The sequence below is a fragment of the Martes martes genome (assembly GCF_963455335.1).
Source record: "Martes martes genome assembly, chromosome: 1".
Lineage (NCBI taxonomy): Eukaryota > Metazoa > Chordata > Mammalia > Carnivora > Mustelidae > Martes > Martes martes.
The window spans coordinates 101,621,508-101,649,062 of NC_137888.1; the positions used below are offsets into that span (position 1 = coordinate 101,621,508).

General features: G+C 39.0%; 1 protein-coding gene across 6 annotated transcripts in view; it reads right to left on the minus strand.

Moving 5' to 3' along the window:
• PEX5L (peroxisomal biogenesis factor 5 like) overlaps positions 1-24,030 on the minus strand; it is a gene marked incomplete at its 5' end in the record, with an annotated part of 167,614 nt that extends 143,584 nt beyond the window's left edge. For 3 of the 6 annotated variants that reach the window (XM_080818805.1, XM_080818806.1, XM_080818803.1), the window contains 3 exons: positions 21,564-21,635; positions 23,132-23,291; positions 24,005-24,030. In XM_080818805.1, the coding sequence (XP_080674931.1) occupies positions 21,564-21,635; positions 23,132-23,291; positions 24,005-24,030 (258 nt within the window). Of the gene's footprint in view, positions 1-21,563; positions 21,636-23,131; positions 23,292-24,004 lie in introns of those variants that run through there. The other 3 variants (XM_080818807.1, XM_080818804.1, XM_080818802.1) reach the window with 2 other exon arrangements.
• Between the last annotated feature and the right edge of the window lie 3,525 nt (positions 24,031-27,555).

Genomic DNA, 27,555 nt, shown 5'->3' on the forward strand with positions numbered 1-27,555 from the left:
ACCCTTAAACTTAAAAGGTAATAATAATTTTAAAGTTGCTGTTAATTGACCATTTACTGTGTTGCCAAGGATACTTATTTCTAATTCTCACATCAACTACATGAGGCAGGTATAACTATCCTCATTTTTAGCCAAAGGAAAGAGTATTAGGGAGGTTAAGAAATCGTCCGCAGTCACAGCTAGAGAGTGGCAGAGTTCTGATTAAAACCTGGGTGTGTTTGAAAGGCTCATTGTATTACAATAGCATAGTTCTCCAAAGCAAAGTGGAAAACAATATAAAGATAGCACCGATATGAAGGAAACAGTATGTTTTGTAGTAGTATTAGTATTCTTTGTAGTTTCCAAATTGTTTACAATAGCCACATTTTACATGTTATAATCAAATGTTATTTTGAAAGGCGAAAAGTAGGGCGCCTAGGTGGCTCAGTTGTTAAGTGTCTGCCTTAGGCTCAGGTCATGATCCCAGGGTCCTGGGATTGAGCCCTGCATCAGGCTCCCTGCTCAGCAGGAAGCCTGCTTCTCCCTCTTCCACTCCCCCTGCTTGTGTTCCTTCTCTTGCTGTCTCTCTCTCTCTCTCTGTCAAATAAATAAATAAAGTCTTTAAAAAGTGGGGGAAGTAGAGAGTAAAAAAGAGGGATCAGAACTATTATTTAGAACACTGTTACTAGGGGTGCTTGGGTGGCCCAGTGGGTTAAAGCCTCTGCCTTCAGCTCAGGTCATGATCCCAGGGTCCTGGGATCAAGCCCCACATGGGGGGGGGGGTGGTGTCTGCTCAGCAGGGAGCCTGCTTCTCCCTCTCTCTGCCTGCTTCTCAGCCTGCTTCTCTGCCTTTTGGTGATCTCTGTCTGTCAAATAAATAAATAAAATCTTAAAAAAAAAAAGAACACTTACTAATTAGATGTTTTTTCTTAATTAAAAAGCACTGATATCTGGGAATAAATAATGCTTTTCCATAACTATAAATTTTATGGACTTCTATTTCAAAGCAGGGGACCTGGAAGTGCAGTCCACATTTTCATATTTCGGTCTTTGTGTCTGAGGCACAGACACCTCCTAAAGCTATTAAGTGATCAAATCCGGAGGCAATCCTTACTTAGCAAATTGTCTTCCTTCCTGCAGGATTTTAGCCTGTGTTGGGTCTTTATCTAAAGCATCTGCCAAAAACAGCTCAGCTCCTCTCTCTCCTGTGTGACTGTGGTCAGCAAGGTGAGAAATTACGGTGGGAGGGGGAGGGGATTAGAATTTGGAAACGGGGTACTGACAGACTTGTCATCTCACCGGAGAAGATGAAGAAGGAGACAAGCAGCAACGCGGCGCAGGGAGAAGCACACTTAGGGCTGTGGAGCCTGGGAGAGAAGTAGGGCTGGGGAAATGTCCTCCCTGCAAGGGTGACCAGTCAGTCCTGGGAAATCATAGATGATACCATCCCTGTTAAAACCGGGTAGGTGCAGGCGGTATTTCTTCGCTTCCCCCTCAATTCCCCATCCCCAGCAGCTGTTGAAAAACCAAAGTCCCAGATAAACACAAGGAACGCCTGCCTCCGACGTTCTCTCTATGGAAGCCCAGGGCTTGCTTATTAATCTGAATCCACTAAGGCTATTAATGCTCACCATTACGCGCACTTTTAACACAATTATGTAAACTGTCAACTAAGGAGTTTTTCAGACCATTTTTGCTGATGTTGGTTTTAAACATGAGCAATCAGTATATCTACATTCTTGGGAAGAGACTTTAATAATATTTGATTAAAGTCCACACCAACAGCAAGCAGATCCCAGTTCTAATTCCATTGTATCTCTTCTATTTTCATGAAGCACATGGTTCTCTCTGTAGCTGGTTTTAGAAGAGCATTATTTCTGGTATAAATGATTGTATAGGTCTTTCCTATTCTTTTTTACTTTTAGTCAGTTTTATAGTATTATAGTATTATTTTTAAAAATTGTTCTCGGAAGAATAAAGGAGTTGCAAAATACAGAACTGAAAAGAACAGATAAGTAGTTTAAAAATCACTTATTCCAGCATCCAGAGATAATCACAGTTAATATTTTAGAACGTTTCCTTAGAGTCTTTTTTGCTAATTATGTTTTAACAGCTGGATCTCTCCAAATTGTTGTCTTGCCTTTGTGTTTTGTTTAATATGTTGTATTTTTTTCCATATCAGTATAAACTCTGTCAGCATGATTTCAAGTGAAGTATGTAGTGTTCTCTAATATGGAACTACCAGAAGTGATTTCCCTTTTTTAAAATATGAAAGGCCAACCAATTGCTATCTTTTGCATTCAGAGACCAGGAAGCCTCTACTTTTATATAACACATCTGGTAGAATTGCATACAAAATTGGCCTTTTTAAAAAAAAATTTTATGTATTTATTTGAGAGAGAGAGAGAGAGAGAGAGAGAGAGAGAGAGAATGAGCAGGGGGAGAGGCTAGGCAGAGGGAGAAGCAGGCTCCCCACTGAGCAGGAAGCCTGATGAGGGGCTCCATCCCAGGACTCTGGGATCTTGACTTGAGCCAAAGGCAGATGCTTCACTGACTGAGCCACCCTGACACCCTCAAAGTTGCCCTGTGTTAATGCTGGACTGCTGTCTACAACAGGGAGTATCATGTTTTATTCCCAAGCACAAAAAAACCAAACTGAGTGGTGGCAGGTGGCCTTCTGACCCCACTACCACATGCTCCCTTCCTTGTGCAAGGCAAGACCTACTGAGCTGTCACAGGTGGAAGGAATGGATAGCTTTATTCCACCAGCAGGTAGAGTCCATCAACAGGCTGTGGTAGTGGACAAGGGATCTAGACGAACAGCAAGCACTTATTAAAAACCTACTGTGAGGGGCACCTGGGTGGCTCAGTGGGTTAAGACTCTGCCTTCGGCTCAGGTCATGATCTCAGGGTCCTGGGATCGAGCCCCACATCAGGCTCTCTGTTCAGCAGGGAGCCTGCTTCCCCCTATCTCTCTGCCTGCCTCTCTGCCTACTTGTGATCTTTCTGTCAAATAAATAACTAAAATCTTAAAAAAAAAACCCTACTGTGAGCAGCAGAGTCTTGAGTGCTAGAAACACAAAGATGAATGAGATGCAGTTTCTTCCCCATAAGGCCTGGCAATGTTGGCCTGATCCATACAACTGGGGTTTACCTTCCCTTGCTCTGCACCCTGTCTTCATCTGGCCTGAGACCCTGAGACCCCGCCTACCACTGAACAGCTTCCTCCCCGGAACCATCAGCCTTTGCTGAAGGTCTGGTGTAAAGGGACTGACCCCAAAGTATTGGGAACCTGTGGCCGAGGCACCACACACTGCCTGAAGTCCCACTTGCATCGCCTTGCCAGCTTCTCTATGTTCAGGTCAGCTTTTGCTCCCTCCCTACTGCCCGTGGTGCTGGGGTCTCAGCATGCCTCATAGTCAAAACTGCTTGAAACAATGAAGGCAGCTTTGTGAGAAGAGGCCTCTTTTCCATCTTTTAACGTATGTCCCTTGCTCTAGTAGCATCTCCTGTGGGCCCATTACACACACCACATGGCAGTAAGCCCTACAAGGGTTGATGGAGGAGTAGAGATAGGACTCAGCTGTCGGGACACTGAGAATCTAGTTGAAAACATACACGAACATGCATAGGAAACAAAAGTAAAATCATGACAACATGTCCCTCACTGACACTGTATGTCCCATATTTTACTTTACATATTTAAGTAAAATATGCAGGGGAGACTGAAGAACTCCCGAAGAAGCGAGTGATGAGTGAGGAAAGGCAGAGACGGGATTGGTGAGCTTCTGAAATTGAGACACGGGATAAGTGGCTTGGAGCAAAACGTGTGCGGGAGGCAAATGTGTGATGCCCAATGGCAAAGGGTATCAGATGGCGTTATAATTACTCATCCCACAAGATCCAAGTACTGTTGGCCTTTCCTTAGTTTAGAATATGCACAAGCAAGTCTATTTGCTTTTGTGCTGCTAAATGCTGAAGACTCTTACTATAGATACTTTACATATTCCCTAAAACAGTTCTTCCCGTTTCCCTCCACAGGCTTAATTACACAATATCAAGCTTTGTGACTTTGTAAGATAAAATCGCTGACAAACAGCTGAAAGGGGCGGCTGGGTGGCTCAGTGGGTTAAGCTTCTGCCTTCAGCTCAGGTCATGATCTCAGGGTCCTGGGGTCAAACCCTGCATTAGTGGAAGGGGGGGGGGGTCTCTGCTCAGCAGGGAGCCTGCTTCCCCCTCTCTCTCTCTCTGCCTGCCTTTCTGCCTACTTGTGATCTTTGTCTGTCAAATAATTAAGTCTTTTAAAAAAAAATCTGAAAAATGTGTGATGTTATGCTTATTATCTCTCGTCATTGACTTGAGAGGTGAAATGTTTGATAGTTTTTGAATAACAATTATGGGTGAGGTTGCTACTTTTCTACCCCAATATCTTTCTTCCTTAGTAACATGCTTTTCAGGTGGACATATTACCATGCAGAATAAATGGCTCTGTATTTCCCAGGAGCTACCCTCTCCAGTAGTCAGTTGTGACCATATGACTAAGTTCTGGGCAAATAAATACAAGCAAAAGGACTCTATGGAAATTCTGGGAAGTCTTAAAAGGCAAGGTGGGTAAAAGAAAAGGAAGACGGTAGAAAAAGGAGAGGTAGATGTTCCCTTGTCTTTCTCTCACCTCTGCTTCCTGGAACTCAGAGATGATCGAAGGGGATTTAGCAGCCATTCTGGAATATGAGGAATAGGGCCTCTTTCAAGGTGTACCAGAGAAGAGAGCTAGATGAATCCCACATCCCTGCTGAATTTGGGTGCTTCTGTGCCAGTCATAAATAGTATAACTCCAGACTTCTGTTAACTTGGAGAGAAGTAAACTGCCTTTTAAAATCCACTTTGTTTAGGCATTAATTTTGTAAATATGCATAGAGCATATAATTCTCAACAGCAAGGACAATGTTTATGCTACATGGTCCATGGTGCGTGTTCAAAAATTTGTGATGATGATGATGAAATTCAAAGAAATGAAATAAAGTAGCTAAAACTGTGCACAGTTATTTTTATTCAAAGATTCCATTTTTGATGCCATCCAATGTATTCGTATGCTGGTGTAATCAAGGAGGTTTACGTTGTTTAATAAAAATTCTTGACCTATTTAACATTTAAAAATCCCATTTTGCTTTGAGATGGAAGAAGCCTGTATCATTTATAAATGTCTTTAAGTTGGCTTGCACTGTGCTGTGAGGAATGTTTTGAAATAACCCGTCTTTGGTGATGGAGAGTGTGTGAGCTCTGGGAGTCTCACCATGACTCAGGAGGGAAATAGTGGAATGATGTTAGGAAATCCATTCCACCAAAAGTGAAGGAAGGTGGCTTCTCTGTGGAAGAGATCTGAAAGCCCAACATGCAGCAAATCATGAAGGAAGAGGAAGAGATGGAGACCATGGTCAACCAACACGAATACAGTGAGAAAGTAAATGTTTGGCAACTAATGAATAATGAAGCTAAAAGTGGGCAAGAGACTCAAAGTAGCCCCAAAGGTGAAATATTTAGTTTCGGTAACCCCCTTTGTCTACTTTAGTCTTCTAGAAAAAGTACAAAAATTTTTACCTCTGTATTTCCCAACATCATTTCTATACATCCCAGAGGGGATGCAAGGGTGCTTTTCCTACCACTGGGAAATTTTGTTGTTTCTTAAATTCCAAAGAGATTCCCTTTTTGTTCTTTTGTACCTGCCTTGGATAGCTACACTAACTTAAGATCTACAAGAACTAAATTCAGGAGAACTTTAAGTGAAACAAACAAACAAACAAACAAAAAAAAACACAAATCTGCCATGAATATAGAAGCTTTGGTGTTCAGAATGAAGAAAAGCATGGTGAAATGAGCCATTTTTTCCAGTACAATTTGTCTTTGGGACAGTTATGAGTGAAAAAGAGACACAGTTATGTGCAAACTAGGAAATAGGACTTTGCATTTTTCATTTTTATTTGTTTCTTATGTTTCAGGAGAACCCTCTGCCTGCCCACTTCCATTATTCAGCATTCAACTTCTTCCAAAGAATCTCTAGAAAAGGACTGGCAATTCCCCAGTAGGTGACCAGCAAGTGCTTTGCTTTGACCTTGACCTAGCCCCACCTTTCTCTTTGCTATCTGACTTTTTTTTTTTTTTTTAGAAGACTCTTTTATTTAAACTCCCAAGGGTACTGGACAACATACAGTAATTGAGGACCGTGTCTTTACATTAAATAAAATATGGTGCCGTTTAATTTTCTTGATGGCTTATGGAAAGGCAGTTGGCAGGAAGAACATGGACTTTGGAGGCAGAGTTTATTTCAATTTCATTTTTGCTGCTTTACTAGTTACATCTCTCTTCTCAGGTTTCTCAATCTTTCTGAACTTTGGGTTTTTTTCTTTTTTCCCCACTCTGAAAAATTGGCATAATAATAATAATATCTGTCAGGCTGTTGTCCAGCACATAGTAGGTGCTTGACAATGTTAATTCCTTTTATTCTCATCCCCTCCATCACTCTTGTCCTAACGTAACTAAACTGGACCATTGAGATTTAAAGTTTGATCCAATCAATTCCAACAATCTCATCTACGATGCTTATGCATGTGTTTAAAATGACCTTTGCGAAAAACCAATTTACCTAAATTTTTCTGCATGTTTCTTTCCCCTGTCCTCAGCTCTGGCCCCACTTTGAGCTTCTATCTGTTCTTTGGGATCCCCCTGCAATTCTGATAGGCTGGATGTCCTGTGGAAGCTGACAGTAGGCCTCATCTGTGATGTCAGAGCACATGTCTAAATGAAGAAAAATAATGAGAACTCACTGGTGGTTACTAATCTTTTGCACCAGTGAACCCTGAAATAATTGTTCTGAAGACAGCTTATTGATAAAGGGCTCAATTCCCTTCAAAGCTCTACAGGGCAGTCCTAAATGTCAACTTACTTTGTGAGAGGAAATGCTTTCTCTGGCACCTTGCTGAAGCTAATTTGGTTTCTCTATGTTTTGAAAGATACTATGTGACTTTGCTGCTGAAGATTCATTATGAATTCTACATGCTTTTCATTTTTGTTGTTGTTGTTGTTGTTGTTAAAGAAGGCTGAAGGGTTAAAATTCAACTGGGAGGCCTTTTTCTAGTCCTAGGGGACAGATAGTATATGTTGTTTTCACTTGGAATGTGCTAGCTCCTGACCACTCAATAAAGCTTAGAAGCCTCAGCATAAGTTTGCTTTTCCAGGAAAAAAATTTTGTTCATTTTTAAAAAAACAAAAATCAGTAGTGGTGCTATTTCCTTAGAACTATCTATTTATAACATGAATCTTTCCAATACAGTTGAAAGACATAAATATGAAAACTTACCTACTTTTTCTCTCATTATGATTAGAGAGAAAATTATCAAAAGAATCACTCAAAAGGAAATGCAATGTAATTCTATCACTTGTAAATTCATAAAATTTAGCCACATTGCTCACTCCCCAAGCATTACTGATCTAAAAGTAATAAGCATGGATGTGTTCATTTTTCTACGGGGACTTTCATTTTTAAATTGCTCTTTAACACAAGAGGTCGATTCATAACCCCAGGGCATTCGTGAGTGTCTTCCTTACAGGTGATACCGTCTTGGATTTATTCACAGGAAGTAATCCTCTTGAGTGGTTCAGATGATTATTTTTTAAGTTTTCTTTAAGAAATTCTTCCAGAATTCTTGTGAGATAGAAGTAAGGAAAATATTATCACTTTGCTGATAGGAAAGTCAAGGCTTAGAGATTTGTTCAAGGTCAAATGGAAAGTCATAGGCAGAGCCAGGAACTTGAGTCTTAAGAATCCTCACTTGTTATTTTAGCTCTGTTAATGGACCTAATAGCTTCCCACACCCCTTGCATCTGTAGAGTTTTGCATTGTAGGACCCTAGCAAAGATTTTTAAATTTAGAATGCTTACCAAAAAGACCATATATTCTAAAATGTATTCATAATTATTTATTTTTATCATTGTCTTTAATATAAAGAAGTCATAGGGCTTAATTCTATAACCCAATTAGTGGCATCACTTTCATATAAGTTGCTTAGACTTCACTATGGGTCTTTAAGTCTATACATATTTTTTTTTGGCATAGGAATATCCTAGTGGGCCCATACATCTGTGTCCTCGATCCATATGGTCCCAAAGCAAATTATATCCCAAGTTATTTGTGGCTCTAACAATATTTAGTCAATTTCTCTTCTCAGCAAACTTAAAAATTCATGCAAACCAAATTTATGCAAATCCATGTTTGTGATTTGGCTGTGGTCAGCCTCAGGAAGCAGAATTCCGTATTACTGCCACGTAGGTTGTGATTTAAACCTGAGGTTTTATGAGAGCAGTGCAACATGTGCAGCGGCATGTCCAGTGATATTTAAAGGTGCAGCAGGGATAGTAGAAGGTGACACCGGGCAGATTCCCATACACATCACACATAATTCATGGTCAATCAGTGTGTGTCTAATCATAATGATGTATAGGCATTTCTGGCAATCCCTTCCTTTCCTTTTTATTGGATAACCTGCATCCTGAAAGAAGGGAATGCTGTGGATGGTTACTGCACCAGCCAGGGAAAGGTATGGGGAAAAAAATGCCTAGGGATCACCTTGAGTCAATATAAGGCAACCACTAAAATGACATTTATAAAAACTAAGTATCACTGGGGAAAAGTGAGTTTGGTTTAATGTTACATAAAGGAGCAGACACAAAACAATGCATGCTGACTGCAACTCTGCAAAAAATGGAAATTATGCTTGTGACCATGCAAAAAATGAGACAGTATGCACAATGAAGAGTCCTTGGGAGCAGGGTGATACTTTCTCTTTTGTCCAAAGTTTCCAAGGAGGGTTTGATATACTTGTGATAAGCATAGTAAGCAGGGAGAAGGGACCCTGAGGGTGACCATCAGCCCTCCGGCACTAATAGGTAAGGGTAGCAAAGGGAGACTGGAGAGCTGCTTTTGGGAGGATGCCGGGATCACGAAGAGCTCAGAGGGTCAGAGGTGTTTTGGATGAAAGTCCGAAGGGGTGGCAGACTATCAATCCTCACACCACTTTTCCAAATGGGCATGCAAAGAAATTGGAGATCTGCCAGCAAATTGGGATAAACTAGCTCTACTTAACAGTTCCCCAGGGACTTTAGCCCAAGAAGAAAGGTCAGCCCCTGTAGGACAGCTGCTGGAGTGACAGTTTCAGAGCACAGCAATCTACTCTCATAACAGAAAGTTATTCAACAAATGCTAAAGTGACAAATTTTCTGGTTTTGGTCCAGGCATGGAATTTTTCAAACGTGGGGAGCAGAGAGGTAACTCTAGGCACAAAATAAGGATTTAACTGACCATGAGAAGCACCTCAGATGCGAGGACTTGAAACACATGTAGCAACCCAAATGCAGTATGTGCCTTTTACTGGTTCTCTTATAAGAGTGGTTGGTACCTGGCCTCGTCATTCAGCACAATGCAGTGGCCAGTGGCCCTAGAGGTAAGCATTTCTCCTAGGACTGGGCAACTTCCCTTTTTCATGGATTTGCTTTTGGATATGTGTGTTTATAGCTATGTATTCACACATTCTCTCTCTCTCTGTCACGCACATACATATATATATATATGCTCAAGAATGCTTTTTTTTTTTTTTGAGGGGAGAATATTTCTTTTCCAGTGTATGCATCTTAATTTATTTATGCTTTTCTTTAACACATATATCTTTCCTTTACCAATAGAAAGGCTTTCTGAGATTCTACCACCATGTTACATTATTTTTCCTAGCACAGACAAGAGAGTATTGTTACTAATCTATCTAGCTAATGTCTCCCTAAACAGTCAGGAGAGCATGAAGGAAAGATAGTGATAAACTCCTTGGACCCAGGGCTACATGTAGTGCTGCACACAGTGTATCTCCTTGAGGTTGTGCAATGCAGCAGACCCATGTAGAGCTCCCTATGCTTTAGTGTGCATTCTGAAATGGGGATAATAATACCTACATCATGGAGTTGTTGGAAGGATTAAAAGGATTAAATGAGTATATATACATATATATACAAAGTGTTTACAATAGGGTGTAGTACATAGTAAATGCTACATAAGTGTTTGTTATTATTAATCTTTTAATAAAAGTGGTCTAAAATTAGAAATACTTCAGACAAAGATCAGGTTGTTAAGATATATCTCTTGGTTTCCAGCATTTATACTTCCTTTTTGAAACTACCTGGGTCACAGGATTGATTACTGTGTAGATTCACTTTAATAAACGAGGATAGGAGAGAATATTTGAAACATTAGGGACATTCAGATAAAGGACTTGAGATATTTGTCTTAATTCTCTTTCTTAGGAAGTTAGGAAATGAAAGTTTAATGTTTCTACTAAAATCATAACTGACCTTTTCTTGACCCCACAATTCGAATAGTCTAAAACAGTGCTTCTCAAACTACAGTGTGCAAAGAAATCCACTGGAAAGCTTGTTAAAGCTTATGGATTTCTAGGTCCCACTCTCAGAAATGCTGATTCAGTCTGGGACTTAGAATATAAATGTTTAACAAGTTCCATGTGATGCTGATACTGCTCATCTGTGAACCTCTCTTTGAGTAGCTCAGCTCCAAAAAATGACTTTGGCCATTGTTCCTAAATCCCAAGTCCTGTCCTGGGAATATACTGAATGCTAGGAAGACTCTGGAACTCTTTCAGGACCATGACTGGGGAAATAATGCACATCTTAGACCAAATGCTCCCTGGAAGTACTCGGTTCCAGCTCAGCTCAGAACTGGCACCGTAAATGCCTACTGATAGAAGGTCCACACTATACTGTTGGCTTCTTAACGGCCATGGGGATGTTTATGTCACCTCTGCGTCCCAGCATCTGGCAAACACCTAGCTAGAAATAAACCACCAGGAAGTCTCTGTAAAATAAATGAGTGAACTAAAAGGTTAGATCATTTCCACTGAAATATGTATATATTTTAAAGCAGCATCCCCTGTATCTTCTTTCAGAAGTTATCTTATCAGGCTACCTCATAGTAGAGAAAAATAAGACAATTTAATTTTGCTCATAAAGTTTATCTTAGAACCAAATTTTAAACATATGTTTCCGTGTTTAATTGTGTCCCATGAGTACTGAAAGGTAAATGTCGCCAACATCCCCTGAGCTGGCTCTGTTCTGCTCCCCTGCCTATCACACAAGGGGAAGGGACCTTGGGAAGAGGACAAAATCAAGACCCCAATTTTTTAGAACCACAAAAGGTAGAAATGTACTAAACATAATTAAACATTTTCCCCTATAACAAAGCCCCAGAAAATACACAGCAAAATTGTTTAGGTACCAAATTTCTATAAACAAAAGATTCTGAGGTTTTTCTGTTTCTCCATTTGCTCCCTCTTCTCTCCAGGAACAGGCTTTACTTTTGTTTTTCATTTTTTCCCCTCTTTTATCCCCACCCCAACATTTCTAGGACTTCAGAAGTCCTTATCTATAGATCCAAAAGAAACGTATGCTTTCTCTCTCCTGTCTCAGCATTTAGATTTGCAAAGGGGAAAGCCTCAGTCAGAACCACGAGGAGGCCGCCTTCCCCCCAGTCTACACCCTTTCACTCTTGTGAGAAACATCAGAAGATATATACACATATACGCATATGCAGGGCAGAGGCAAAAAGGGAAGAAGAACATAACACATTTGGGGTGCTTCAAGTTGTTCAGTATGAATGGGGTGTGGAGTGGAGATGTCCTGAATGAGGATAACAGGGTAGTCAGGGGCTGAACCAAGTATGGCCTGGAAGTCCAACTGAAGAGTTTACATTAATTACTTGGGAGATGGTGAGAAGCATCTGTTCTCCCCAGTCTTGGGTGCCTACCACCTACAGGCTGCACTAAGCCAAACAGCATTGGAGTCCATGGGACCTGTCTTATATGGCTACTGTGGTTCATAGACCCACAGAGAGATGATTTTAAATCAAGTTCCTTGGAGTTTGGGTGGAAGATAAGATTGTTCACCCTGTTAGTGAAAAACAAATGGTTTCTTTCTTTCTTTCTTTCTTTCTTTCTTTCTTTTTCTTCCTTTTTTTTTTTTTAATAAAAGCAAAGTTTCTAAGATTGTCCATCTTCAGCATAAAATTGAAGAGTAAGGCTGTTCATGGGCATCAGTTTGTTTTATTCTGTACTAAACAACTTGATTAAAAAAATCCATCAACTGATGCACCATCACTCAGTAATTATTTTCCAGAAACGATTCCCATAATTCACAAAAATTAATGCATCAATTTTGGGGTCATGTTTAAGTTTAAAAATAGAAGTTGAGAGTCTAGGGAAGTGATAATTGGACAACCTTTGACTGGAAGAAAATGACCTCCATGCTTAGTGTTTTTCTACAACAAGAATTCATTAATTATTCACAAATTATACAAATGAGATAATTTGGTCAGAAAAAAAAGTGATGAATGAATGTTTTTTCCTATTCAGAACATCCAACACAAAGCCGAGATGGTACATTCTCTCACCATTTCTTTAATAAGTCACTTATTCATATATTTCAAGAATGAGATCATTTGGCCAAAAAAAAAAAAAAAAGATGGTGAAGAATAATTAACAATTGTATTGAATGATCATTTGTGTATGCATGTGTTTTTCCTAGAATCATGAGATAGGAAGGAAGTGGTACTCACTATGATGGGGGGTAGACCATGTGAAAAATTAATGACTTAAAATGGAAATGACAGAATTGCAGAGTTGTTTTGGAGAGAGGGAAGGAAGCAGTGGAGCATTAAAAAAAAAAAAAAAAAAAAGCAGGTTTGCAAGAACTGCGTTTCTGTCAAAGCTTATAAATGCAGCGTCAGAATAAGAGACACATTCCAGAGGCGGGAATCTGAGAGTGGGCCTGAGCAGAAAGGAAGAGACAGGGTACTGGAAGACCTGGATGGGAGAGAAACAAAAACACATGTACAGAAATGACAAGGATGGGGCAATGGCAGAGCATAGGCACCTGGATCCAAAGTCAGTAGGGGAGGAAGAGAAAGTTAAGCTCTTTACTCTCTCGGCTGTTTTAAGTTATTGAAATAAGAAAAAAAATTTTTTATTTGGGTCTGGTCTGTCTGTTCCTTTGTTATCTTTATTTATTAGATTTTGAACATGTAATATAAATCATTTCAGTATAGATATTTCCACCCACAACTGGTTTCCCAAGCCCTTATGCCAATAGCCGCTGGTGTACCCAGTAATCACTGTGTTCACCTGTGGGGTTCGCTAGGCCAAAACGCTGGCTGTGCATTTCAAAGGGGACGGACTTCGAAGCTAGGTGGAGAAACATGGACGTGGTCCACAGTCCTCACAGCCAACTGAAAGGGTGATGATAAACTGATTCAGGTGGAGGAGACCACTCTGGACCTGAAGAAACTGACTGCTGCAGCATGCAGGAAACATTTTGCTAATCTTGTTAGGAGTGTTTTAGGAAATACAAATTCCACTTTTGTACACCGATACATACTAGGAAGTTGTCACAAAGTTGTAAGAACCTCTCTGTGAGGTAGGAAGCATCTCCTATAAACATCCTTTCACAAAAATCTATCAGATAAATGTAACAGATTAAGCTGTGTGCTTGAAATACACACCTCTTGAGTGATTTTTCTGGCTTGCCTGATATATTTAGTTGACCAGCAGGAGGGAATATAGAAGAAAGGATAGCAGCTTAATTTAGAAATGCAGTTATAGGAATAGATGAATGACCCCAAGACTAGGGGCTGCACACCTGACTTCTAATATTTCCTATGATATAAAATAATCTGGTGACACAGTCAAGCTACCTCCGTACTCTGAAACTCATTTAACTTATTTTGATGGAATAAGACCAATATAATTAAATTTCTTAGCAGTAGCACCCTTTCTTTCTTTCTTTCTTTCTTTCTTTTTTTTTTTTTTAGCACCCTTTCATTGAACAAAGCCTGTCTGTACACCTAGCAGGTGATTTGCTCTCTAAGGGGCGGTGCCTCATCATAGACAGTGTCACCCTCCCCTCCCCAATTCACAATGTCCAGTACCGGTCCAGCAGAACACAGTCTGAAAGCCACAGGATTCGATTATCTAAAGTTCCTAACAGCTCTGATGTCTGTCGTTCTCCTACTTAAAACACCACCAAAAACACCACCAGAAAACCAAAACAAAACCAGAAACAAGCCAGTAAAAGCACAACAAATCTTCCACAGTGAAAGGCTGAATGCTTTCTTTTCAAGTTGTATTCCAAACAGCCAAGTCTTCTTTTAAATATTACCATCTCTGGCCGTTATTTTTATATATCACATCATTTTTACACTCAGCATGTCAGCTCATGTCATTTCAATTTTGCATTTATTTTCTCACTGACTAAACATGCTGCCAGCACTTTTTCCCATTAGATTCAAAAGAAAAAAAAAAAGGCTATTTGAAAATAACTTAACATTGCTATTTTTCCAACTTGAATTTTTTTTTAATCTCATGTCACATGTAATGAACATAGGCTGTACATCAATACTTTAAAGTAAAGATATGTGGTACATGCATATTTGTTGAACTTGAGGTGGTAATTCATGGTCTCTCTCGGTGATTATAGTTTTCAATCGACCCCTGTGATTTTTCATGATTGTTTATAAAACTGGGGAAGATGGGCTGGTCGAGGAAAGCTGGTGCTTGCTATTCAGCTATGCTGGTACTCACTGAGATGCAAGGAAAGAGGGCAAGAAAAGGTGGTAAAAGTCCTGAATAGGAGGAAATATCAGGTTCGGAGAGGCTGGTTAATTTTTCCAAGGTAATAACACTATCATGTGACCATACCAGTTTATTCAGATTTCATTCAGATTCCTGTCTGTGAAAGACTTGCTTTTACCACCATTTAAGAACACTGTTATATCTAATGTCCAATGCTTGCGGTGGCCGAGGAGCCAGCACTGCTGAAAACACACTAGATCAATTACCTCAATGGCATCTTCCATAAGGCATGCTGAGTACTAGCAACGCAGCAGGAAAAAGCAAAGTGAACATGTGGTGCGACAAGCAGCTGGACATTCGGGAAGCAGGAGGTGCCGGTGGGGAGAACATGAGACCAGGCAGCGATGACCCCGACAAGGCTCTCCAGAGGGGCATCCCCGTGTGAACCTCATGACAGATATCTGAGCCAGATGGTGTCATTCCATTTTCTAGATGAAGAAATGGCAACTCAGAGAACAGAAATTGCTCACTCTAGTGTCTTCCGCTTCGTAAGTGGCAGAGTGGAGACTACAAAGTAGGGTGACACCTCCTACTTCAGGTCTCTCTTGCTTGTCTCTGGGTCGCTCTGTAAGTAGTGACTGTCTAGACCTTCTGCCGTTCTATCTTCACATCTCTGTAACATGTCAGAAGCCTCTGAAATGAAGCTATTAGGTCTACCCTTTTTGCTTTTCAGAAGTCAGAAGTGAGGCTTGGAATTGGTACTACTTGAATTGAAATGCATGAAGTTAAATAAACACAAATGAACTCACCATTGTGAGTTTACAAGGAAAAGATAAAGATATTTCCCATTATCGTGCTTCCCCCACTCCTGCCAAATTACCAGTAACTCAGAACTATTTTTCTATTTCTTGAAAAAATAAGGAAATATTTAGCAATAAAACACAGGGTGATCATGCCTATATTCCAGTAATTTTTCTATTTAACCTAGTGGGAAAACTTGTCCCCTTCCTTGTGCAGTATTTATGATGATAAATGGCTTGGCAGCCGAGATAGCACTGATTGGACCACAGCAGAGAATCTTTGTTTACTACAATGCTGATTTCAGGTACATAGCACATTTGAATAGCTTCAGTCTCTCTCATCACAAATAAATATGTCTTATTTTCATCGAACCATTCCTCATCTATCAATCTTGCCTAGGGAACATGCTAATGACCCTATGTCTGCTCTGAGAGGAGCGAGGACCACCAAATTGCTTCATCCTTTCAGTGTCTCCGAGTATCCCGCTTCAGAATCTCCAGGCTGACCGGATGGTCTGTTTTCTGCAACTCTAAGGGGTTTCTGTTCTTGCTGACTAATCCAGTCACCAAGAAGGTACTCCAGGAGAGTATTACACATGACACCAAGAGACAGGGTCTCATGCTTTATAAATATTCTCAGAGGTAAAAAGGATCTGAATTATATTTAAATTTAAGTCACCATATTGATATGGCAAAGAAAGCACTGGCCAGATGGTGCTGAGTATAAAGCAGTGACACATAACGTCCCCATCCCTTTACTATTTATGAGTCCAAGACTCATGTCTGCTGCTTAGATGGTGATATGACCACACTATCTGTTAATACCAGAGAGAAGTCGGGTATCCTTACCCCCGCTCATCGTTTTTCTCATTCTGCCATTTTTATTTCATGACGGCCTGTACCTTCCTCTTCAGGATTCATTCGGACAATGGCCACTAGGATAGAATCGCAATCCCATTCGAATGCTTCTGTGTTATCGAAAACACAAGGAGGTGGCTATACTTTGCTTCTTCTTTTTCTTTCAAGAAAAATCGCAGAAATTCTAGTTTCCATTGCCTTCTGGTCAGGTTTCTATAAATTTAAAAGGGCACTCTCAGACAGGTTTTGGGCTAAGAAAGGTATGTGTTGTTTTTCTCCACGGTTCTTTTCATGCCTCCTCCCTGAGGAAGCTTTGTAGGGAGGGGAAGAGGGCCTGGATGTTAACAACCTTTTAGCTCTAATTCTGTATACATTTACTTTGAAGACATTCCTCTTCTAACAGAGCCATGGGGCCAAGAGGGAAGTAAATAGTTTAGGAGTGTTTATGGAAAAGGTTATCTCTGTGGAGATTCAGTAAATAAATATCAGTCAATGATGATACTTCCAGTACATAGTTATTTTATATGCTTAGAACACCGGAGCAAAACTGCTTAAGACTCACCTATGGGATGACCAGTAATGGGCAACTGTGGGGAGCTATGTGTAGTTATAGAAAGAGCATCAGACCAAATGTCAGGAGGGAAGGTTGGCTTCCAGGGTTCTTTCTGTACCTAACCAGGACTCAGGGCAACTCGATTCACCTTTCTAGATCTCAGTATTGCTCTTTGCTAAATTGGGGTTGTGGGGTAGTAGGGACTGAATGTTTGTCTCCCTTCCCTATAAATTCATATATTGAAGCCTCTACCCCCAATGTGACTGTATTTGGAGATCGAGTCTGCGAGAAGATGGTAAAGGTTAAGTGAGTCAGTAAGGGTAGAACCCTGATAAGAGGAAGAGACGCCAGAACTCTTTCTCCTTGCCATATGAGAACACAGTGAGAAGATGGCTGTCTATAAACCCAGAAGAGATCTTTCTTCAGAAACTGGCCATACCAGCACCTTGATCTTGGACTTCCCAGCCTCCAGAACTATGAGAAATGTCTGTTGTTTAAGCCATCCAGTCTATGATAGTTCATATGGCGGGTGAAACAGACTAATACAGTGATTATGACTTGCTGATTAAAAATGGCATAATGATTTACAGTTTATAAAGCACTTTTACAGATTTTATCTTCTCAGAGAAACTCTGGGAAATGGTAGGAGCAGAATATTATTTTACAAAAAGAAACACCTCAGACCAATTCAAGATCACAAGGGTGTGGAGTAGAATTTAGTCAAACTACAAAATCTGGGTCTTAAAAGGCACCTCTGGGTATAAATGGCTATGGTTTTCTTGTTTTCAGCATCATTTTGTTGTACATCTATGAATTCTAGTTTTTAGATTTCCGGGTAATGCTTAGTTGAAGAATACAGAATTTATCACAAGTCATGTATATTTTTTCCCCTTCAGAACTATAATAATTTTTTCCTTTGACCCAGTGGTTCTCAAAGTATGGTCTGGCACCAGCAGTGGGAGCTAAGGACTTAGAAATGCAAATTCTTGTGCCCTACCCCTGACCTACAGAATCAGAAATTCTGGGGGTGGCCTGCTTCCTGCCCCAAAGCCCATGTTCTAACAAGCCCTCCAGGGGATTCTGAGGCTGCTAGAATTTGAGAACCAATGCTCTGATCTCTGTATTCTTGTTCCCCTTGTAACTGGCTGACATTTGATACTTCCCCACCTTAATGCACTGAAGGATATGCAGCTGCAACTCTGAGTCCTATAACCAACTGGATTCATGACATACTCTGAAAACCACTTTTGAAATGTTTGAACCTGTGAGCGTATCATTCATATAATTATGATAGTCCATAATTTTGTGTTACCCTTTGTTACATACATCCTTGAAGTTAACTTGGAATTTGAAAACATTTTAGAAGAAAGGTCATCTTGGTCCAGTGTATCATAAACCTTGAACCAAGCTGACTCTATTCTAATTAAGGAATTTAAAATAGAATGAATTTATTAAGTAGAAAATATTTTTAAATCCTTACTCAAGGCCCTTGACCATTTCGTCGCCCACTCCCATCCCTAAAATCTCAGTAAGCTTCAAAAGGAAATGAATTTGTACATGAAATCTATTCCTAAACAAGATCCCCCCCCCAATCAGGAAAGAACATTTTAATGAATAATAAAAATGATCTGAAATACACTTAAAATTTCTCTTTTAATATTTATTCTGGAAAGCCTAACACATAATTTATTAATTATATGTATTTGTTATAATTATATATAATAATAGTACAATTATATAACATATATAAATAATGAAATATATATATTTATGTAAAATGGGGCTTAGAGGCATTAAAATTTTAATCTAATGTTTCCTTTGATAGCTTTCTTATGCTTGAAGTTTGAAAACTCTAGGGATTTCTGGTGGAAAATATGGATTCCAATGCCAATGTCATACACCTATATTTAAATTACTCTGTGTGTGTGTATGTGTTATTATACATGACACCAGTAATTTTAGGATGTTAGCACGAATCTACGAATTCTCCAGAATATTTTCATACAAATTGCAAATAAATTTTGCCAATAACATTTGACAAAGAGAGAAGCACAGTATTGCCTTTTAAGATAAAACCTTACACATTTCCAAAATCACTTTTTCTCATGTAGAAATAACATAGAAATCACCTTTTACCCCATTGAATGGAGCGGCAGGGAGAACAAAATCCACATATTCTGTGCTGCTTCTGATATTAATTTGCTTACGTAAGCAAAATTCTGAACTTTCTCTGGAAATACACGTCTTGCAAATCACGCGACGGATAAAACGGCATATAGCTTGCACAGCATTGTAGTGCAACAGTTTCTGGATGACCGATTTAATGAGATTAGCTGCCCAGCACAGCACTCCAACTATTTTATCTATCTTCTTTAGATTTTCTTTTGGCAGCACTTACTGAAAAAGCTATTTGCAATTATTTGAAGATTGACTAACAAACATCTACCATGTTTTTAAAAAGATATGGAAAGAGTAAACCGAACATAAAGATTCCTCCCCAAATATATAATATCTATGAAACGAGGCAATAGTAAATGAATGGGTTTTACACACATAAACACATGCACACTTTTAATGATGCTCTCTGAAGCATAGAAAGGATTTTTTGTAGTATTATCAAGACTAGTTAGAGTGTTATCCTAAATATTTTACTTTGAGGTATCAACACTGTCATTGTTTCAACCTAGGATTTGCTCACAACATCACCAGCAAGTAAAGCCTCCCCCAAAGGAAGGACTAGTCTTACTGCCAACAGCAAACATGAAAGCCAACTCATATTCATAATGACTCGTCTTTTAAAACGTGTTTTGACATGAATGACTCAGCAAAGCTGGGTCACTGCCAACTGGTGCCAACTGGTGCCGTGGCACTGGGGGAAACATGATTAACTACAGAGGCAAATGATGACTGGGCAAGTCAACTCCTCCCTCCTTTGATGCAGGTAAGAAAAGCATTATTTTCTGCAACAGAAGGAAAGTTGGTTCTCTTAACAGTTAATAAAATGTGTCTGGGGACAACAACATAAATGTTGTGAAAGCTACCATGAGAAAATAGAACAATGACTCCCTTGGGCTTTCCACTCCAAAGATCTCAGTGTATACTTTTATGGTATTCTGTAACCCCAAATTTAGTTATAACAAACAGAAAAGCTTTAGAAAAAACAAAAACAAAACAAGCAACCTTTGAGGGTAGGATGATACTAAGAAAGTACAAAAAAGAGTAAATGTTTAACTTCTACATGATTAAGGAAGAAATAAAAAAAAACTTACTTTTCATTTTAATGGAGAAATGGATAGGTACGTGTGTTCTCATAATATACTCAATTGTATTTTACTAGTTCATTCACTGGGTGGCTCCCGTCCTTCAGTGAGAATGCCAGTCTAGAGATAGGATCTTGTGCTCTAAGTAATTAATCTGGCATAGTTAAAATGATAGCTAAAAGCCCAGCAGAGCGCTCCAGCTCCGGCTCCTCTGATCTTATTAACTAAACTGACAACTGGCACTAAGTAGAAATACAGGGCCAAATTCCTCGCCAACCTCTGCCCCCTGCCCCCCAATTCACTCAGGAGCAGGCGAGTGAAGATAAGGCAAGAAAAAAGAATTCAAAGACAATTTGAGTGGATACTGTAAGATCAACCTGTTTTGTATCTCTAGGGAGATGCTTTGGTGAGTTTCCCCCAGAAGACCACTTTGGTTACCTCAGTATTTCAGACCTGAGAAGCAAGTCTCCAACTCAACTTTTTCTGATCACTCTCTTCTGACGGTTATTTTTCTTTTTTTTAGAAATATACACAATGGCTCCTTTAATGCAATCATCACGATGCAAAACAAACGATTACGAGATTGTCTAAATTCCACTTGCTTTTCTGTAACTTGCTGATTGCTTTCTTTCTAACTTCTTCATCTATGCAGACTCCTTTGAATTATTTCTCAGTCTCCACCTGAGCTTACATCACCCTCAGACTCGGGTACACATTAAATAGATGTGCAGTTGTCTCCTTGATAATTAACAAAGACGTTAAGGGCCAATGCCAATTCAGTGGCATTAGTTGGATACTTTCCATTATCTGATATCATTGTTTATGGTCTATTAAGCAGTTTTCATTTCACCTTATGGACCCATATAAAATCCAAGCTAGCTGTTTCTCAAATTACAGGCAGTATTAAAGAACATTAAGTAGCCTTTTCTTTTTATATTTTGTGAATAATCTCTAAATTTATTGCCAATATTCTGATAAATTGGGCAATACATATGTTTTCCAGCTTCCCAGTTTTTTTTTTTTTTTAGTCTTTTACCACCTTCCCCTTAAAGGATACTCATCGTTTTACACTAATGTTAGCTTTCTCACTTTCAAAATAACGTACATTCTGATTCTTGTTTAAATTTTTTTTCTAAACAAATTATCATTGTATTGATTCATTTTCCACTGGGGAATGTAATTTTCCAAAAGTTCTGTTATCCAGTTCTGCTTTATTTTTCATCGTTCTTATATACAGAACATGCGTATTGACAGCATGCAGAAGTCAGTGGATCAGAGGGATCATTTGGGGAGGCTTAGCTGCTCTCAAAAATATCTTGTTATGTACGCCTCTGCCAGACAGGCTAATGCAGCCACAAGTGCAGGGCTGAACACTCACAGGGCTTCGGCTGTCAAAGATCTACAGTGCAACAGCAGAAAATGTATGTAAGCATTCACTTACCTGCTTTTGATCAACAATTATTTCGAGGTCTTCATCACTGCTTAGTTTTCCATATCCTTTTTCTTTACTTTTCTTGTGAAAGAATAATTTTAAATGATCATTTAGTTTCTCTCCATTAATAAGGTTAACTCCCACTTAATTCTTTTTCAAGATAAAAGTCTTTACTTAATCTTATTCACTAGTCATAATATATCATTCTTTATGTCAGTCTCTCACGGACAACAGCAAATGTTTTGTTGTTAAATTGCAGGCTTATAATTAACTCATCAAGTATTTCTGCTTAGACCCTCCCATCCAAATTATACCTTTAATGCTGTTCTGAATATTATGCCTTTTTTTTCAATTCTGTAGTTTCAAAACAGATTCTTTAACACTTTGAGATAGATAAACAATTCCCTTAAGAGTCCCAGCCCATTTTTCTTAAAGACTGAAACTGCACTTAGTAATTATAGTATGCTTAAGACTTCAACTAGTAAATGTTTATTTTAATCTCTTTTACATTTTAAAGAATAAGACAAGCATTATGCAACTCAGATAATGAATCTTCAGATTTTCTACATTTGCTTATAAATGATGAAAACTAACGCTGGAAAAACTAATTCAAATAATTTTTAAAAGATGAGTAAAATAATTTTCAAAATTAGGTAGTTTGAAAAATTGGAAGAATACAGACCATTTTTTTAAAAAAATGTACTTCATTGCATTTTGTCTTTTTTTTCCGTCCCCATGACCAAACCTCAGCTACCTTCCCCATAGCAAAAACTGTAAAGTTAGGAAAGGTCATAGATCATTTTAACCATTTCACCATTGTGCTACAGGAGAAAGATAATACGTCTGAGTCTTTTTTTTTTCTTTCTCCTAACGCGCTGGCTGATAGAAACACCAGAAATGACAGATTCCTTCCTCATAATTTCAGAAATCATAGTACCTCTGTAGAGGACCAGTAAGAAAAGGAAAATAAAATTCACTACATAGTTAGCTGTAATCCATGGTTATTATTAAAACAAAAACAAAAAACAATCCTTGCTTTAGGTATTAAATACATGAGGAGAGTAAATGGAACTAAGAAGTATTCGTTTGCATCTATTATGCCATATTAGGATCCCCACCTCATTGAGGGAAAAACTGTATCCTCCAGTGAACGTGATATCAATCTTCTTTACCCTGTGGGACACAATTCTTATCTGTTTTTCCCCTTCCTCCCCAATAAATATACCTCCTATTTTTGTGTTGATTTTTTTTTCTGTAATAAAGAGAATTCTGAATCTTCAAGTGTTAGGATGCATAAATAAAATCGAATTCTCATTCATATATTAATGAATTTGGCCACTTAGAACAGAACAGATGGCCACAGTATTTCTATTCTTCTTCTTCTCCTCATTTGAGGTTCCATTTCAGGATTGATGGAAAACAAAAAGAACAGGGTTGGTTTCAATCAAGCTGACTTCCTTCCTATCACTTTGTTTTTGTATCCGCTTAGTCTACTGGTTGCCATAAGATATAGTCCAGAGACCCTCTAATGCAAAACATTCAGAAACGCCTTTCCAAATATTGATCTGTATACGTACCAAGTAGCTCATTTGCATGACCCGATTTCTGGACAAAAGGACATTAAGTAGAGATGGAATGTGGGTCCTTCCATCCATTTCACTGTCAGACATCCCAGAATTCTTTGCACCAGCGGCAGTGGTTTCATTGCCAGAACTTGCTGACCAAGGAACCACAGATCTTGTCCCGCAACAATATTTATAATGTATGATAATAATTGAAGTATCCCTGAATCATCGTCTTGACTTTGTAAACATTGTGAAATTTTTGGCTAGCAGAAAAAACCACTGAAAGTAAAATTTCTTCCTTTCTAACTAATTTTCATCCTCATACTTCTAGGTTCCCTAAAGGCTGGTCTAGTTTAATGCTTTTGAAAACACTCTATCTATTATTAATTATATACCTTTTTATATTTCATCCTTCGCATATGGACACTTCAGCCTCTTTGTCATAAAAGCTCTCAATTTTCCCTTTTTAATGCCCTACCCCAGGATTTCTAAGTGATGAACAAATCACTGCTAACTGGTATAATAATGTCGGCATTCACCGAACACAATTCAAGACTGCAATTCTACCACTACCAAATTCCACCTTTCCAATTTAATCCCAACTCCTTAGCTGATTTAGGAGTATATTTTCCTGGGAAGAGGCTATGTCAGGGAAGGAGATTATATCCACAACTACTCTAAGAAGAAGTTGGCATTTTCCAAGAGTGGGAGGAGGCGTTTAGAGCTCTGATTTTGTATTTAAGCCCCGGTCTCCAAACAGCACACAACTCTACACAGAGTCAGAAGACTTACAGTTTTACTCTAGAGTTAAACAATATTTTCTAGTTCACCCCATAACCCCAGGGGGATTAATCCTTCTCTAAGCCATAATGGTTATTCACTCACTTACTGCTTATTTCTAGTGCGAGCATAATCCTCTTTCAAGCACACAGCTTCCCACTTTGACTGCTTAGATCCGCCAGCCCAGGCAGAGATCTTCAGCTCTCCTCCCTCCTCCCAGCCAGGAATCCCTGTCTTCTATCTATGCACTTTTGTCAAGCACAAAAAGCAACTCCATAGCTTCTGCGTGGTCTTTCCCATTAGCCAAACGACAGAACTAGAAGGAGAAAGCAGGCTAACCTCTCCACTGTCCAAGCTTGAAGGAGGCAGGGCTTCTGTGGGAGGAGAAGCCAGAGGGTAGTCACTTCCTGTGCCCCTCCCACCTCCCCTGGCAGGCAGTGGAGCTGAGGATTTCAACTGAGGCAGTAAGGTCAGGCCCTCTTCACCTCAGCCTTAGCACGCTGCCTGCTGAGAGTCGGTTCTGTGCACTGCTCACCTACGTGCAGCTGAGAAGAGAGCATCGGTGCAGTGGAGCTAAAATGGTGAGGACTTTGAGGTGGGAGAAGTGAGGAAAGAGAAGACCTCACTCCTTACGAGAAGCTTTCAGCTCAGGAGACGCATCCAATGTCAAACCCCAAATGCAGTGTCTCCCATCTTCCCCACACCATTCTGAATCCCTTCTGAGTAACTGCAAGGAGATCTATTTAGTTCTCTGTTAGTGCTGATAACTTTTTTTTTATACCATTGAATCAGATCTAGAGGTTTCTCAAGAATATTGACTAACTGTTAGCCTTTCCTCTCTGCAGACGTTCCACTATCTTTCATTAACCCTATTTACCTCCTGCTTCTCACCTCTTCGTTCTCTCCTCCACAAAAGTAGAACAGAAAGGTGGGTAAACCATAAAACTTAGAAACTGTATAGGAAAACAATACCTAGTCACAGATTTGGAATGTATTATATAAGAAAATTTTGCAAGTAAGTAACAACAAAACAAAACAAAACAACAAAATCTGATGAGATAAGGACCTGAAAAATGAAACTCCCTATGTTCATTTTAGAATAGGAGTTTATTAAAAAGTAAGAGTTTGAACTGAAAGACACTAGTTGTATATAGATCAAATTAAAATGATTCTTCATTCTTACTAAGAATGGAATATACGAAGGAAATTTTCAAAAGGAAAAGAAACACATTATTTAGTTAATTGCACAAATTAGCCTCAGTTGCAATTTTTGCCTAACTACAGAACAATAATGTAGTAACGTAAATAAACACAAAGGTGAAAGATTATGTATAAAAGTGCAAACCGGTGCCAGCCACTGTGGAAAATATTATGGAGATTCCTCAAAAAGTTAAAAATAGAATTCCCCTATGTTCTAGCAATTGCACTGCTGGATATTTACCCAAAGGATACAAAAACACTGATTTGAAGGGATCTATACACCCCGATGTTTATAGCAGCATTATCAACAATAGCTAAATTATGGAAAGAGCCCAAATGTCCATCAACTGATGAATGGATACAGAAGATGTGGTATATATGTGTGTGGAGATTATATATATATATATATATAGGAATATATGTGTGTATATATGTGTGTATATATGAATATATGTGTGTGTGTATATATATAGGAATATATATATGTATATGTGTGTGGAGATTATATATATATGTGTGTATATATATACACACACACATATATATACACATACACACACATATATGTATATATATATATGAAATCTTGCCATATATATACACACATATATATATAATCTCCACACACATATACATATATATATGTGTGTGTGTATATATATACAGGAATGAAATCTTGCCATTTGCAATGATGTGGATGGAGCTAGAGAGTATTTTGCCAAGCAAAATAAGTCAGAGAAAAACACATGCCATACAATTTCATTCATATGTGGAATTTAAGAAACAAAAAAAAATGAGCATGGGAAGAAAAAGTGAGAGAGGCAAACCAAGAAACAGACTCTTAACTATAGAGAACAAACTGACGGTTACCAGAGGGGAAGGGGATAGGGGACGGGTTAATAGGTGATGGGGATTAAAGAATGCACGTGTGATGAGCACCAGGTGTTGTATGGAAGTGCTGAATCACTAAATTGTACACCTGAAACTAATATTATTACACTGTATGTTAACTAACTGGAATTTAAATTTTAAAAATTACATATAAATATTAAAAAATATTTTTACTATTATTTATTTAATGATGAATAGTAGACCTGAATTTAGTAAAAACAAATGTTGCATGAAGAGTATATAATAGAGACAAAAGAAACAAAGACTTCCCTATTCTTTCTGTGCTTGTCAGTATTCAATTCCTATCTTCTTATCTTTGCTATCGTCCATCCCTTCTTCTCCACCACCCTCTTCCCACAGCCTGCAAAACTGCTCAGTTTGCCTTGTTCTAAAAGATGACTTCGGGACGCCTGGGTGGCTCAGTTGGTTAAGCAGCTGCCTTCGGCTCAGGTCATGATCCCAGCGTCCTGGGATCGAGTCCCGCATCGGGCTCCTTGCTCGGCAGGGAGCCTGCTTCTCCCTCTGACTCTGCCTGCCACTCTGTCTCCCTGTGCTCTCTCGCTCTTTCTCTCTCTGACAAATAAATAAATAAAATCTTTAAAAAAAAAAAAAAAAAAAGATGACTTCCTCACATCTCCTTTCCCCTAAAGACATTCGTTTAATTTCTCTTATGTCTTGACTGTCAAACTTGAAAGAGTGGTCTATGCTCCCTAGCAGGCTCCTTCCTTTCTCTTCACTTTTAAGGCAATTACAATCAGTTTGCAATTTCCTGTAATTGTATTCACAGTCACCAATGGACTTCTAATTATCAGATTCTCTAGCAGTCCAGTTTTAGAGGTAATAGCATGAATTAGCCCCCAAAGCAATTTGTGATTGACCACAGGTGTCAAGATGAATGTAAATATTGCATCTTTCAGTGGTCAAGTTTGCATTATTTTAAAAAGCCTCTCTGCTGTTATTTACACTATTACAGCTATTAAATGGTGTTGGCCACCAACTGAATAGGGTCTCGATGAGAAGGAGGAGGATTGGGAGAAGACATAATGTGCTGAAAGAGTTTGTGATGTTTTTGGAACGTTCTTCCGAGTGGAAAGATCCAGTTGATCTTTTGGATATAAGGGTCTAAATCTCAGAAGAGAGGTAAGGGCAGGTCATAAAGATTTCCAGGGATAACTAAAATAGCAGGAGCAGGTGAGCTCATTAAAAAAAGAAAACAAAAGAGATAAGGACTAAATCCAGCATCCTGGAGAATTGTTACTTTTAAAGAATGGGCCAAAGATGGGGCGCCTGGGTGGCTCAGTGGTTTAAGGCCTCTGCCTTCGGCTCGGGTCATGATCCCAGGGTCCTGGAATCGAGCCCCGCATTGGGCTCTCTGCTCATCGGGGAGCCTGCTTCTTCCTCTCTCTCTGCCTGCCTCTCTGCCTACTTGTGATCTCTGTCTGTCAAATAAATAAATAGAATCTTAAAAAAAAAAAAAAAAAAAAAAAGATTCTCTTAAAAGAATGGGCCAAAGAAAAGAACCCAGTGAAGGAGGCTGAATGGGGTGGTTTTATGTGTAAGACGAG